The sequence below is a fragment of the Blastomyces gilchristii genome, assembly GCF_000003855.2.
Source record: "Blastomyces gilchristii SLH14081 genomic scaffold supercont1.12, whole genome shotgun sequence".
NCBI classification, from domain to species: Eukaryota; Fungi; Ascomycota; class Eurotiomycetes; order Onygenales; family Ajellomycetaceae; genus Blastomyces; species Blastomyces gilchristii.
Genome location: NW_003101671.1, coordinates 1,919,997 through 1,932,281, shown reverse-complemented (window position 1 = coordinate 1,932,281; position 12,285 = coordinate 1,919,997). Strand labels below are relative to the sequence as shown.

Sequence of the window (12,285 nt, the reverse complement as noted above, 5' to 3'; positions counted from 1 at the left end):
ACTTTTGTAAGTATATCAGTTTACATAGCAGCGAGTTCGCGCGGGGATCTATTGCAGTAAGAGCTGTGAAGATACCTGCTCATAAACTTTTCTGTTGATTAATTTTCCCTAATTAAAAGCACCCTGCAGCTCTTTTTTTTTTGGCTTTCCCAGTCGCTTCCTATCACTTTTGCTCCTGCAGCTCTGCTCTGCAAATTACATCTGCTGCATCTGCCAGGACACACTGGGTGAAGCAACAACCCTGTCTGAACGCCCCTCTTCTTCTCTTTTCGATGCTCAATTGACCTTGATAAAATAAACCTATTTATCGCGCGTTGAAACAGGCGTGGCGAGCCCAAAAAAAAAAATTAAAAAAATTAAAAAAAGAAACAGATTATATAAAGAAAAATGGGACGCAAGCCAAACGGAATCGTCACCGAATTCTTCAACCGGGGTGCCAAACTCCCAGACTCGAGCAACCGCTACGAACACACATGCAAGTCCTGCGGACAGAATTTCCCCAAAGGCCGCGCTGACAGCCTGCTCAGCCATCTGGTTAAAACATGTCAGGCAATTTCGGCGGCGGATAAACAGCGCGTGCTACATCTGTGGCGAGCAGCGCCCGAACGCGGTGGACGAGGGAGCGCCGGAAAGAAATTGCACGTCGATGGGAGTGTGCGTATTGGACGTGGCAAGCCGGGGAGTTTGCCATATGCAGCGAGGCAGACGGTTTTCAATGGGATTGGCGGCCTCAATGGGCTGAATGTACTCGCCGAGGCATCGAGGCAGGTAGGCGCCTCTGATGGGAAGCACCCGAATAACAATAACGAAGTAGGAGGAGAAAATCCCCTAGGAGATAAGACTATTGTGGTAGATCCGGCATTGGAAACGTCCAGTGCGGGAAAGCAGCGAAATATTGGTATATAGTCCCGAGTTCTGTTGTGGAATGTGTTTTCAAACTTCTGAACTCTTAGTCGCTAACACGGATTGTTGGTGATTATCTTAGAGGCTGACCTTCGCGCCGCACTTGCCGCATCTTCTCCGCCGCCTAACCACTATGACCACCATTCGGCAGAATCTTCGACCGCCATGGCATTCCTTAATAACAACTTCTCCCTTGCCGCTGAACATAATCCAGATCCCGGGCAGTCCTCGCAGCTCTCCTTGATCGCCGCTTCTGCGAATGAGATGGTCCCGCAGGATGGAGGCCTATCCCTAGATAATGATGTATGGCCCTTTATTCCAATGTGTCTTTTATTGGATCTAAATCCCAAAACTCTTCTTCCCCTTTGTCAAAGGAAGCAGCTAACATCCCTACCTAGGTTGACTTCGACTCTGCTACTCATCACGCCGCCTTCTATCCTCGACCTATTGCCATACACCCCAGCCCACAGGACTCCTCCGGGTTTATCAACAATTTTGGTGAAGCTAGTAAGCCGACAAAGCATAAACTTAGAGCGCAATTCTCGGAAGAGCGTCGAAAAGAGGTTCAATTGGTCAGGAAAATGGGTGCTTGTCTACGGTGTCGGATGCTGAAGAAAACTGTGAGTATCCACGCCTCCTCTCTCATTTATTGGGCTATATGTTGTGGGAAGACGTAGCTTGGTAACACCCAGATATAGTGTTCTTCGGAAGACCCGTGTAGGCAATGCCGTACAATTCAAAATCCCCGTGTATGGATGGAATGCTGCATCAGGGATCGGTTGCCGACTCAGTTAACCGCTTACTCCGCAGGTAAAGATTCTCCAATCAGATAAACCCAAGAGGGAATATTAACTCCAAATATTATGGTCAGGCCTTCATACGACATTGGCTTATCACGACATAACCAATGCCAAAAACCAGCTACCGTTTGACCTTGGGATCGGAAGAATTGAGATATTTCACTTCGACTGCCAACCCCCGAAGTTCATCACCTTCAGTGCTTTACACCATCAGACGGAGACGTTACCAAATGTGGATCCTGAGCTTCCCACACCGGCTTCCGATGAAGAACCGAAGGTTCAAGCGCAGCAAGACATACGAATATTAGAAGGCGATATTGATGAGCTATTCACCAAGGTAGAAACTTACGTCAAGACAATGGCTACCCAGTATTTCGAATCCGAGCCGTCGACTTTCGTCAGAGAATCAGTGACTCTGGCTTGGGAGCTTTACCAGAACACAGCTGTAAGCAAAGCTGTCACTTCTCAAGTTTTGTGTGTAAAGTCGTTTATGCATATTTTAACTAACTCAATTCGATAACAGGACCAATTACTAGCTGGCGTGTTAGACCTCTGGATCGCAACTCGAATCCTGGTGGACGCGGACCAACTAAAATGGAAGATATTCCTTAACCCAACTCTCCCGCCATCCTCCACCCAGCCTTTATCTTCAACTTCCACAGAACTCTGCACTCCCATCGATGAAACAAATTCTCCACATTCATACGCTCTCATCTGTGCCCAACTCCGTGCCGCTACGGAGAGATTTGCAGGACGAATTAGCAAGACCGTTCTCACCAAAATCGAGCAGCGGTTACTTCAAAAACAGCGTAGTGGCCACTTCCGCACGTTCTTAGGTGCTGTCGTATTGATGAACTGTGTTGAGCGTATGTCGTGGCTGTTCATGAAATGGGAGAACAGTGAGCAGGACAGGCCACAGGTATTTTTATTGTTCATTGTTTATTTTAATCGGAATTTTACTTTAACACAAAATCTGCGGTAATATTAACTCAATTTCAATCCAGTGGCCCCTCGAAAACGGCCCCGCCATGTACGCAGACCAAAACAATCGATTCGCTGATATTGTCACCACCCATCTCCGCATGCGCTCCCTAGCCCCAGACTGCACCGTGGATCCTGAAACCGGTAACCTAATGGCCAGTTACAGCCGTGACCCGGACGTCACAAGGTGGTTTAACGCCATCGGTATTTCACGTAGGTAAACCCCAAGAAAACCCATCCATGGCCCTTACGCTTAAAAAATCCTCTGTTAAATATCGCGTTGAGCACACTTTTGCTCCTCCCTTGGTTACTAACAATTATGTTTCTTTATGCAGCTCAATACTTCCAAGAACGTCAAATGGCAGCATTCGATGCCTCAAACCCACGCTCTCTCGATTTGCTCTATTGTACACATCTATTCCGGCCGGCTGCCGAAAATACTACAGGATAATACTTTCCTTCCGTTTTATTCTCCTCCCCTTTTCCCCCTCTTTTTGCATCCAATTCCCTGTGTTTATTTTAATATTATTTAAACGGGGATTTTGTACACTGCCTATGAGCTTCATGTGTTTACGAGCGGTATGCTATATTTTATAATACCGCTTTCTTCCCTTTTCGTGCTCTTTGTTCACCCTCTATATATTTTCTCTCTTATTTCACCATCTTTTTTTCCCGATCCATTTCCTTCGCTCTGCTTCTATATCCACGCTATTGATTGTTTGATGCGATTTATATACATGGGAAAGGGTCCTGGAAAATGGCGGAAACGGTAAAATGGTGGGAAACGGAAAATTTGGGATATATATGGGATGGGAGGGGACATACGTCCTTTTTCCTTGGGGGGAAAGGGTCCACAGCTTTATGGTACATATCTGGCGTTTTGGTCTGTGTTTTACATATATACGTTCTAGCCCGTTGGTGCGTGTTCATATTTTACTTACCCATCGAATCTCTCTTTTATTTTTCTGGGCGTTGGATAATCAATATTTCTCTTGCCTTTCTCTTCTTTGTCTTTGCAGTCAAGCGCGCTGCTTTGCTGAAATGTTCAGCGCGTTATTATCTTTTATCTTTTTAATCTTTTCCCCTCCCTCTTTACACAAAATCAAGGGCAAAATTTTGATTAGGGCGGCCACCTCCTTTTTTTTGCTATGGGCAAATGTGCATGTGTTGGTTACGGTTTAATGGAACGGAGGGATCCTGTATCTTGTTTTCTTCCTTTATATAATTTGTCCCCCTTTCATTGGAATTGCTGGCTTGAATATGGAAATGATTGAGATGAGATATGTTCTTTCTCCGTTTTTCTTGCTTCCTATTGGACACTTCCGAGCTTATTGGTACAGGGCCCCTTGCTAGGCGTGTGATATATAAAGTTGAGTCGTCGTCCTTTTTTTTTTTTTTTTTCTTCCTTGCATACGCTCCTTCCCTCACCATTCTCCCCTAGGACAAAATAACAACGTAGCCTGTTAGTTATCCTATAACCAAGAAAATATCTCTGTAACTGTAATCTATATACAACCCACATGTCATGGGTGTACACATTAACTTTTTATATTTTTTCATCCGTATTAAATGGGTCAATCTCAATGAGAATTCTGGCGATTCAACAGTGCCAAGCCCGCGAAAGCCCCATCACCAACATAGGCCAGGTGGCCGAGTGGTTATGGCGTCAGGTTTAGGTTCGCTTAAATCCCTGATTTCGAGAGATTCCCGCGTTCGAATCGCGGCCTGGTCATATGCATATTTTTTCTTTCCCCTTTCTTATTTCCCTTTTTGCCTTTTTTTTTTTTAATTTCATATTTTCCCCCACTTTTTCAATAATTCTCTTATGAAGCCCAGGGTGCTTTGCAAAGGAGCGCTCTCCTCCATCTATTTTGGTTGGTCTCCTATCTACATGTATTTTCTCAAATACTTACACACACTGGAATCGGTAAGTGTTAAGTAAGATACGTATGCATAGTAAATCAACATGAGAAAAATGGATAAAAAGAAATGGAAATAACAAGAAGTCTATATGGCTTTATATGTTCTATAACAAATATGTCAACAAAACGTGTCTACCACCCGAATCTACGAGTATAACAACACATGGCGGGATGAGAGAATGGTGTAATAGAGGCACAATAAAAAATAAAAGGGAAAGAATGACCGGAGAGGAAGGGAATAGTGAGGCTTGGAGGATCTGAGAGGTTGATAAGGGACAGGCGGGCGTGGGTATCGTGGGATTCATGAGGGGTTGGTTTTTAGAGGGTGAATTGTCAGAAGGAGAACGAAACAAGCAAGTGAACGTAGGGGAGTAGGGGATTCGATGTTAGAAAACCCAGCGAGAGTAGGGAACAACAGAAATATTGGAAAGCATTGACACAGGGAAAAACGGGGGAAAAATTAACTATAAAATAGCAGGAATATTAAGAGGTATCTCAGGAGACGGAAAACACGACGAAAAATGAAAATGAAATGAAAATGAGATGAAAATGAAATGGTGGAACTGAAAGGGAGAAAAGTAGACATTTGATTACAAAGACAAAAGGGGATATCCAGAATAACGAGGAAAAGCAGTTAAACAAGTAGAAAAGAGAGGGGTAAATTGAAAAGGGAGAAAAAAAAAAGAGAAAAAAGAAAAAGAATCAAACTATTGACATATGATCAATTAAACATCCAACTGTCCCTCCAACACTCTCCTCGCTGCATCCAACCTCCGCCGGAACAGAATGGAAGACCTCTCATCCGCGCTGGACCGTTTATCACCGTTATTAGTCGACAACTGCAGCTGTAACGCCACTTTCCCCAAGCTCTGAAGAAGGCCTTCCATCAGCTTGGTGTCGTCCGCGCTCAGCTGCGCGTCGACTATTAGTGGCTTGTCTTGCGACTCAGACTTATACAACTGAGTCGCGGTGGAAGATATTAGGGAGGATATCATGACGGTTGGTGAGCGCAAGTGTGCAACTGCTTCGTGGAGTGAAGTAGAAGCGTCGTTGGAATGCTTGCGGCTGTGGCTGCGGCGATAGTTGTTGCCTTTTGTGTTATTGTAGCTGGCTTTTTTGCCTGATGCGCGGGGCGTGGATGCTGTCGAGAGAGGGGTTGGGGAGACGGAGATGTTGGTGGAGATAATGGTTTGGCGAGTCTGGTGTCGGCTGGCGGGTTGGGGGTCTTGGTAATGTTGGCGGAATCGAAGGTCTTTCAAACCTTTGTCAGTAATTGTATTATGAAAATTGGTGAAAATTGGTCTGAGTTATAGAATATAGAAGGGGTGGATGGAGAGGTACATACCGCTATGAGAATACTTTGTTCCATTGCCATTCATGGTCCCATACAGTGCCTTTTCGATTTCATCGCCGCTATCCACATCGTAATCATCATAATCCGCACCCTCAGTCGCCGTCTCAAAGGAAGCTATCGTGGATATTGTATCAGCGCTGTTGTTTCGCGCATGACCCTGCCTTCCTCGTGGCGATGTGTCCAAGTAAACTGTTGCCTGGCTCCCTGGTCTTGTGGTCTCCACGGATCCAGTAGAGCTATAGCTTTGACGCCGTTGGTAGGCCTTTTCTCTAGAGTAATTCCCCAGTGCACTGTGTAAGAAGAAATGCTCATAGTCAAACGCGTCCTCACGATCCTCATGCCGTGTAGTTTCGGTAACCGTATGCATAGGCGGAAAGTCTTCATATATGCCCTCATCAGACGATACGGGGCTGTCGAGAGGTTCATTTAGGATCTCGGCGAGAGCAGCTCGGTCAATATCATCTGAATCACCATGGTCAAACTCCTCGTCTGCGTCCTCGTAAAGGCTGGCTACTACCGATTTCTGGTCGTCTGGACGATCCCTGTCCGAGGTGGCCTGTTGTTTCTGTTCTTCTACCACCTCTGGAGCAGGAGGCGGATCAGCGGTGACAAGAGTCTGGTGTGGTTGGTCTACAGTTCCGCCTACGTTTCTCTCGTTATTTTGCTCGTTCCGGAATGCATCCGCACCTTTACCCCGCGCCCCGACATATTCGCCGGCAGATGTGTACCACTGCTCCGCTGCTGTGAACGGGCTTGGAGTGCGAAGGCTTTGAAGACTTCGTCGTCGTAGGTTATCTTCCTGTGCCTGCACCTTGAGGGTCGAGATCTTGCTTTTAAGATCCTGCATCTGGTCTTGAAGGCCACGAACTTGGAGTTGCGACTGGGAACGGGAGGGAATACTGGCTGGATACGTCGCATTAAATTCCTCCACCGATGAAATTTTCGGGACGCCGTTCACACTGCCAGGGGGGTTATTTTCAGAACTATTATCCTCTTGTGCAGAAAGTAAGTCCGGTTTCGAATGTGGAGAATCAGATTGTGAAACCTTGTTACCAATACACTCGGATGGATTTTCAGGTATATAGTTGAATGTAGACACTGGCGATTTGTACGTAGCTCTAGGCTCGAAGCGATCATGGCTATGAGAGATGTCACTTGCTCCAAAACCTGATGCATTAGTTGACCCAAGTGCGCTGAAAGAGCGGAATGGAAGCCGCATATTATCTCTATAAGCCAAATTATTTTGTGCTGATTGGGCTGATACATCGCTCAAACCCCTCGAATGTGAGCTGCTTGCATTCAAATCTTGAGAAATCCTTTGGCGCATCAGTGCTCCAGCAAGGCTTGTCTGAGCCCGTCTCTCCGTGATCGAATGTGCTCTGCCCATGTTACCTGTAGACTGACGATGGTGGAGGGGTAATGTGCCCATCAGGAGAGAAGGCGATGGACTCATTCGGAAAGAACTACGGGCCCGACTAAGATTACCCTCCATGTGCTGGATAAAATCCGTAACCTGTCAGTATTTTTCTTCTCTTTCTTCTTTTCCAATATCAATCGAATCCAAAAAGGAACCCTTCTAAGGGAGGGCAAGGGAGAGACAAACCGTCAATCTCTTCTTCGCATTTTCAAGGATCCTTTCCGCTTCCTTGCTCAACATAGCAGACGGTATTTCATCATCAATTTCCTCATCCAATCCTCCATCTATTTCCCCCTCTTCCCTGATAGCCCTTACTGACTCGACCCCCGCAATATCCTGTGAAAAGCTGTCGCTCTCTTGGTTGCAACGCTGGTTGGGTTCATGGGTCACGTTTTCTGGGTGTGTCCCGCTGGGAGTATTCCCATTCCCATTATCTGTGCGAAACTCTTCCCATTTGTCTAGAATCTCACTTGGCGCACTAATTGTTGAACTGGACGCACTACAGTCATCATCATAGCCATCGGCATAACCATCAACGGCATTCCCGCGCACCTTGTTGTCGTCGTCGTTGCGCCATCGAGGCTCCAAAACCGGCGGACTACCCAAAGACATATTGTTTACGTCCATATTTTCGTCGTCTTCATCCCATCTGGAGCGCGTGGGAGAATCCTCCTCTCCAATATCCGACAACGGCGGGCGAACCTCATGTCCGGCAAACACCCAATTATTTCGCGGAGGAGGGTTCCGCTGTTGATAATTGTTGGGTGCGCCGTTCGCGGCAGAAAGCGCTACACCAATCCCTGCAGAAGAAACATGCATTCCATTTTCCTGCAAAGAAGCGTGACGGTACCCGGAGTGGTCAGGCGACGGGAGCTGCAGTGGCCGAAAAGGGGGCGACGGGGTAGAGCTTTCCCGCTCGATGTCGTAGGGGAGGATCATATCAGGGTTCGTCAGGGTGGGAGAGGGGAAGGAAGCGGAGGTATTAGAATTATTATTACTATAAACGGTGGGTGATATAAGGTGGCTAGGACGGTGTTTTTGCTGCTGCTCCTGCGCCTGCTGGTTACTCTGAGCACCAACGTTTGGAGGAGAACTCCGTTGGCTCTCAAAGGAGGTAAACGTAGCAAATGTGGAACGAGACATGTTAGACGTGATTATTAACTAATTTGACGGCGTGGGATAAGGGGCGCAAGGATTGGGGGACCTGCAGCAACCCGGTCGAGGGTGTATTATTTCCTTTGTTCGGTCCTGTCTTGCAGAATGTCAATCCTGGGTGCTGCAGGCCCAGCACTTTGTTTTCCCTGCCCCCACCTGCTGCCGCTGCTGCTGCTGCTGCTGCTGCTGTGTGTCACTATAGGGGCCTCTAGTTACTCCAGTACGTCGTGGAATGCATCAGAATCATGCGCACAAGAAACGGGGAGTTGTTCGTTTGGACTGGGATAGGGAAATTAAGCGCTGTAGGTTAGTGGGGAGACGGCCAGGAGCAGGATGTCAGAGTAACTCAATTGGCGTCAAAGAACACAGAACAATGTATTGGCATAGTAGCGGAGACGAGCCCAGGACTAGAGACCAAAGACTAGAGTATGAAAGAAAAGAGATGATGTTGATGGCCTGAGACTGAGGTCAAAACATCGGATGTGGATATTTGTATGGGTTTGGCCAAAAATGGATTGGGGTGATTTAGAGTTGAGCCTCGTCGAAGATCAGCAGCAGAATTATGACATGAAGAGATAGAGATACGTGCAGAATACTGATATATTTATGAATGCGAGTGTGGAAGTGTCCCAGGTATGAGATCCTGGGTCCTAGATGTTGTCCCTGTTCTGTTTCTATCTAGATTTACACTTTGGAATGTGTTTATTGCGACAATGGCCCCTGACGCCAAAAACATCCATCCAACCAATTATCCGCCCAATGAACTGGCCAATACCAATGCAACACTACCTAGCTCTACGGTTTTATTGTCAGAAATCATTCTCTTTCGTCAGCCCAGCACTCTATATGATAGAGAGCCCCGGTTCGGAGCTATCACACCGGAGCATTTCAAGCCTCCGATATATAAAGAAGCCTCCCAGGCGGGGATAATATGTGGGGTGACTACCACCGCGACGACGAGTAACATTGGCGGTTTGAGACTGATGTGACAAAGATGCGCGGTGCACAGGAGATATTAGAGTAATACCGAAGAGAAAGGAAAAATAAATTCCCGCGCTTGAGTGCTAATGGATCCGAACATGTCTTCTCAGATCAGGCTGGATGGAAATTTTGTGCGGCACTTGGGTGAATCTGATAGCTAGGCCTGGCCTGGGGATCAATAAGTGGCTCTGAAGGGATATGTATCGTCGTGTAGATGGAAACGGGGTGAGATGAAGGATGGATCAAACACCCTTCTGCAAATTATAAAATATATTTATATTCCCGTCTAATTGATTTGCAAACTGGCGTAAATAAACGAAAATAAAAACAAAATAGAAAATCGCGTCGCAAATGCTACCCAATCTTTTCCAACAACAATTTCGCGCCACTACTAACGGGCCCCCGCTTCTCTCCCTTCTTAACCGGCTCCTTCGCCGCAAGCTCACCAAGCACCTTCTTCTGCTTTTTCAACGTCTTCACTAGCTCCTCTCTCTTCTCAAAATCCTCCGCCTCCACGAGAGCTAGAACCACAAACGGATTCGCCCCAGTAACCCACGCCATCACATCGCCAGCAATCTGCTCATAGAACAGCCCGTGGAAGTTAAGTGGTGGCTGCACCTTCTCTACACTTTTGGTCTTGCTATTAAAGCGCCCGCCCTGTACGAGCGCCTTGAGCATCCGCCCCGCAGCGGGAGCCTCCAGCGCTTCGGGTTTAGACGTGGGAGTGGCTGCGATGGCGGCTAGAGCGGCGGTCCTGTCGCCGTCTGCGCTGAAGAGGACTTCTGTGATGAATTGGCAGCCGAAGCTGGATTCGACAAGGGAGTCTGCACTTGCGGCGATGAATTCAAGCAGGGTGGGTGAGGCGGCTTTGATTAGTTCTTGGCGACGTGTGTTTGGGTCCTTTTTGGACGTCTGGGATCGGATTGCGAAGACTTCATTGAGGATTTTTTTATGATCTGAGTCTGTGACGAGCCAGCGCGTGGTGTCTTCTGCGAAGGGATAGAGGATGGGAATCCGCGCGGTGAGGTCTGCAACTTGCAGGAGTAGTTCTTCATGGCGGGCTTCTGCGGTGGATGCCTGGTTGAGGAGCTCTGGGAATATCGACTTGGATGAGAGTTTTGTGTCATCGATGACCTCGTAGGCTGTAAGGAGGACAACTTGTCCGTGCACGTCGCCGGCCATCATTTTTATCGTGTCTCTGTACATTCTTAACAGCAGTTTTCTGTCCTTGGCGTTCGAATATGCGAAGCAGAGAGATACTAATCTGGAACCTGACTTCGTAAATGCCAAATTCTTAGCAAGGTCACCTGCTTCGTCACCCTTGATGAGCTCGATAAGCTCCGTTGCCTCCTCGCTGCCAGGTGTGGTATTCAAGAAATACTGAAGCATGGCATCATGCAACATCGTGAACCCAGTAAATTTCTTCTGAACGAGATGGTTGATAAAATCATGAAGATATCTCATAATAGGCCCTCTCTTTTCCGGATTCTTTGCAAGAATCTCACTCAAATCCGCTGTCTCGGCCGCCAAATTCGCACTCCTGAACACCGCAAACTCAGCCTCATACCACTCACGGAGTAACATATCCCTCTGCGCAGCAGTCGCAACAGTCCTGTAGATATCATCTACAATCCACGACGCCTCCGGATGTCGCATGAGCCGCTTAACATTTCCATAAAACTCGGGAACAATCATATCCCTAATCTCTGAATCTCCATGCACAAGCAACTTCCCAATTAAGAATTTTGCATACTTGCTCTCCGCCAGACTGCGATAGTCACCCTTCAACTCCTTCGCAATGTCCTTGCGCTGCTGTGGGGAGGCATATTTGAGCGCCGTCTGAATGACGCGGACGGAGTCGTGTTTGAAGACGAACTCCTTAACTCGGCCTGTGATGATGGAGAATAGTTCCTCGACAAGTTTCTTCCGCTCTTCGAGGGGCACGTGTGATTTGCGGCGCAGGCGCTCCCAAAGCTTCTTGGAGCGGGCGATGAGGTCGGCATTTGGCTTTGCGGCTTTGCGTTCCTGCGCAAGCGCTTTTTGCTTTGCGCGGGATTCTTTTGAGGATATCCCACCTGCCGATAGCAGATTGATTAGGTTAGACGTACAATAGGTAAAAATATTGACATATTTTGTGAGAACATACTTTGTACAGGTGGAGCAGCATCTCCAGTTCCATTTGCCTGCTTCGAATTTTTGCCTACTTGCTTACTTTTGGAATGAAGCTTCGATTTCTGCTCCTGAGTAGTATCCTCCTCTTTTTCAGACAATTGGTCCTCCATATCCACATCCTCTTCAGCAGAATTAAAACCTTCTTCCTCCTCCACTTCATCGACATCATCGTCATCGTCATCGCTACTTCCAAGCTTTTTCTGTGGCTTCTTGGGCTTTGGCTTGCTTTCCACCACCGCTTTCGCCTTTTTCACTTTCCCTCCGTCTTTAACCTTTGTCCGTTTCCCGCCTCGATCGTCCGCTGTATCGACTCTCCGTTTAATTCCCGCCATGGTTTCCAGTTTCCTTTTCTCGTGCAATCGGGGCGGGAATGGCAAGCACGGAGATAGCAGGTAGTATTTTGCTGAGCTTTGGTTCTTACATAGTTCGGAAATTCATCATTTTTTTTTTCTGGATTTGCTGCAGGAAGTTTTTCGCGAGGCAGAATGTTTGCTTTGTTTGCACTGATGGGTTTTACTCTAAGGCGGAACTGCATACAAGCTCGATATCAACACTCAACATCAACATATGAGCATATGAGCATATGAGGAACATTATTAC

General features: G+C 47.1%; 3 protein-coding genes and 1 non-coding gene across 4 annotated transcripts; 2 read left to right on the top strand and 2 right to left on the bottom strand.

Moving 5' to 3' along the window:
- Window positions 1–9: 9 nt before the first annotated feature.
- Window positions 10–4,241, top strand: BDBG_06005 (uncharacterized protein). The gene is made up of 8 exons (XM_002623785.2): window positions 10–898; window positions 986–1,206; window positions 1,302–1,523; window positions 1,602–1,713; window positions 1,775–2,148; window positions 2,227–2,622; window positions 2,708–2,897; window positions 3,020–4,241. Exons 1-8 carry the CDS (start codon window positions 388–390, stop codon window positions 3,133–3,135), a joined length of 2,142 nt encoding a protein of 713 aa, XP_002623831.1. The 5' UTR covers window positions 10–387; the 3' UTR covers window positions 3,136–4,241.
- An 83-nt stretch (window positions 4,242–4,324) lies between these two features.
- On the top strand, window positions 4,325–4,416 carry BDBG_17347. Its single transcript has one exon. It is a non-coding gene; the product is annotated as a tRNA-Leu (tRNA).
- Window positions 4,417–4,674: 258 nt separating this feature from the next.
- Window positions 4,675–9,197, bottom strand: BDBG_06004 (uncharacterized protein). Its single transcript, XM_002623784.2, has 3 exons — window positions 7,564–9,197; window positions 5,952–7,455; window positions 4,675–5,858 (listed from the first exon to the last, which is right to left on the bottom strand). The coding sequence occupies exons 1-3, from the start codon at window positions 8,518–8,520 to the stop codon at window positions 5,332–5,334; spliced, it is 2,988 nt and encodes a 995-aa protein (XP_002623830.1). The 5' UTR covers window positions 8,521–9,197; the 3' UTR covers window positions 4,675–5,331.
- A 255-nt stretch (window positions 9,198–9,452) lies between these two features.
- BDBG_06003 (pumilio domain-containing protein) lies at window positions 9,453–12,229 on the bottom strand. The gene is made up of 2 exons (XM_031722410.1): window positions 11,660–12,229; window positions 9,453–11,588 (listed from the first exon to the last, which is right to left on the bottom strand). Exons 1-2 carry the CDS (start codon window positions 12,015–12,017, stop codon window positions 9,868–9,870), a joined length of 2,079 nt encoding a protein of 692 aa, XP_031579291.1. The 5' UTR covers window positions 12,018–12,229; the 3' UTR covers window positions 9,453–9,867.
- Window positions 12,230–12,285: the final 56 nt, after the last annotated feature.